The sequence below is a fragment of the Rhododendron vialii genome, chromosome 1a, assembly GCF_030253575.1.
Source record: "Rhododendron vialii isolate Sample 1 chromosome 1a, ASM3025357v1".
Classification (NCBI taxonomy): Eukaryota; Viridiplantae; Streptophyta; class Magnoliopsida; order Ericales; family Ericaceae; genus Rhododendron; species Rhododendron vialii.
The window spans coordinates 11,382,582-11,385,348 of NC_080557.1; the positions used below are offsets into that span (position 1 = coordinate 11,382,582).

Consider the following 2,767-nt stretch of genomic DNA (forward strand, 5'->3'; position numbering starts at 1 on the left):
CGAAAAAGATATCGTTTTCAGTAGACAGATACGCATCATGGTTGATACATGAATACATGTCCCCATCTCTTCCTGGACCCTCTGTCCCCCCCCCTCTTTCTTTCCCTCTCTCCTCCCCCTCTCTCTTTCTCTGCAAATCACATCACCCCCTCACTTTCAAGTTCTCATCCATCACTTTGAACTTCCACCGCCACCACTTTTTAACTTCCTCCACTCCCACTTCAATCTCCCTTCCACTCAAAAACACCTCTCTCTCTCTCTCTCTCTAGAATTAGAAATGATCACCGGAATCTGATCAGACGGCACACAACCCACCAACCATGGACCCCTACGACTCTTCTATCACCAACAGCGCCGCATCTTCGTCCTCATCGTCGTCATGCGCCGGCAAGCCACTGGATCGGATCGACAACCTCCTCGCCGGAGCCGGGTACCGGGTCCGGTCCTCGGAGCTCCGTCAAGTAGCCCAGCGCCTCGAGCGTCTTGAGAACGTCATCGTCAACAACCCCTCGGACCTCTCCCACCTCGCAAACGACGCCGTCCACTACAACCCCTCCGACCTCGCCTCCTGGGTCGACTCGCTCCTCTCCGAGCTCCACCCACCCTTTCCCGATCACCTTTATGCTGATCGGACGGTCGATACAACCCCGTGGATGGACGACCATCATGCGGCCGCGCAACAGGGAGAAATTTTCCCCCAACAGTTAACAACCACCTCCGCCGCCGTGGTGATGGACGAAGATTCTGGTATTCGTCTGGTCCATATGCTGATGACGTGCGCCGAGCTAGTCCAACGTGGCGACTTCTCATTGGCCGGGGCTTTGATCGACGAGATGCAGTTGTTGCTGGCGCGTGTGGACACTGGCTGCGGGATAGGGAAAGTGGCTGGCTACTTCGTCGACGCTCTGAGCCGACGGCTCTTCGCGCCGCAGACTGCCGGGCTGATCGGCTCGACCCACGAGAACGAGATTTTGTACCACCACTTCTACGAGGCCTGTCCGTACTTGAAGTTCGCCCACTTCACGGCGAATCAAGCGATACTGGAAGCGTTCGATGGCCACGATTGCGTCCATGTCATCGACTTCAACTTGATGCACGGCTTGCAATGGCCGGCTTTGATACAGGCCCTGGCGCTGCGGCCCGGCGGGCCGCCGCTGCTCCGTCTGACCGGCATCGGCCCGCCTTCACCCGACGGTCGCGACTCGTTGCGCGAGGTCGGGCTCAGGCTGGCCGAATTGGCCCGGTCCGTTAACGTTCGGTTTGCCTTTCGTGGTGTCGCGGCTTCACGGCTCGAAGACGTGAAGCTGTGGATGTTGCAAGTGGGCCACAAAGAAGCAGTGGCAGTGAACTCAATCATGCAGCTCCACCGACTACTCGGGTCGGATCCGACCCGAGGATCGTCGATCGATATCGTCCTCGGGTGGATCCGGAGCCTGAACCCGAAAATCGTGACCGTGGTCGAACAAGAAGCGAACCATAACCAACCGGAGTTTCTCGGCCGATTCACCGAAGCCCTACACTACTACTCGACCATGTTCGACTCGTTAGAAACTTATTTGAGACACCCGGATAAAGCCTATGCGGAGATGTATATTCAGAGGGAGATATGCAACGTGTTGTGTTGCGACGGGTTGGCTCGTGTCGAGCGACACGAGCCGTTGGCCAAGTGGAGGGTCCGGCTCGGTGGGGCAGGGTTTAGGCCCCTCCCCTTGGGATCCAATGCATTCAAGCAAGCCAGCATGTTGTTAACTTTGTTCTCGGCCGAAGGGTATTGTGTGGAGGAGAATGAAGGGTGCTTGACTCTCGGCTGGCATAGCCGGCCCCTCATCGCGGCTTCGGCTTGGCAAGCCGTTTCTCAGCCAAACCCTCCACTTAATTTGATTAGCCATCATAATCATAACAATAATATGCTGTAAAACTTGTAATTTGGGTTCAAGTGAAAGGCTTTATTTAATTTTTTTTTTTTTTTTTTGGGGGGGGGTTTAAATCCATACGAAAAGGCATCTTATGAGAGAACTACTCTTTTTGTAGCAATATGGTTTTCAATAAAGTATCATATGGTGGATGCTTACTCTATATGGTATATTTTTGTGGTGCAATTATTGCTGGCCTTGTGTCTTTTTCTAACATAAAGTATCCATCCTGAAACTAGTAAATTCACAAGAATTTTCTTTCTTGTGACCTAACTTCAAGAATTGAACCGTGGTAAATTACGTGGAAAAAAAATCTACCAACCAAGGGCTTAATAATGAGTGCTTCAGCTCACCGAAGAATGGTTTATCCCACCACCAAGGACTCGTTTGGTTGGTCAATTTATTTGTTTATTTGTTAAAATAAAAACTTAAAATATGAACTCAATATGTGTGTACGTAATTGTTTTATTTGTTTATTTATTTACAGATCGTATATTTTAGTTAATGATTATTTGCTTAGTTTATCAAACTATTATTTGGTTATCTGTTTAAAATTTAGAACATAAACATTTAAAACGGCAAACCGAACGAGCTACGTGGATCTCGTGAATGTTTAACACAGTGCAACTTTATCTACGGTGTTTCATGCGTGATAATGGCACTCAACCTAATTAATATAGCATAAATGGATCAATGGTAGGTACCAATGGAACCCCAAAGGCTACGACAGTTGATGAAGGCTTGAGATTCAAGAGTTTGTGTCCTCTTAGTGTATTTCCAATGACCTCTGCAAAATTAACTTCCACAATGGATCCTAAAGCATCCACATAAGCAAGAATGAGGTCCAATTTTGA

At 49.4% G+C, this 2,767-nt stretch overlaps 1 protein-coding gene across 1 annotated transcript; it reads left to right on the forward strand.

Moving 5' to 3' along the window:
* On the forward strand, positions 1-2,076 carry LOC131301520 (DELLA protein SLR1-like). Its single transcript, XM_058327878.1, has one exon. It carries the CDS (start codon positions 321-323, stop codon positions 1,914-1,916), a length of 1,596 nt encoding a protein of 531 aa, XP_058183861.1. The 5' UTR covers positions 1-320; the 3' UTR covers positions 1,917-2,076.
* The last annotated feature ends 691 nt before the right edge of the window (positions 2,077-2,767 follow it).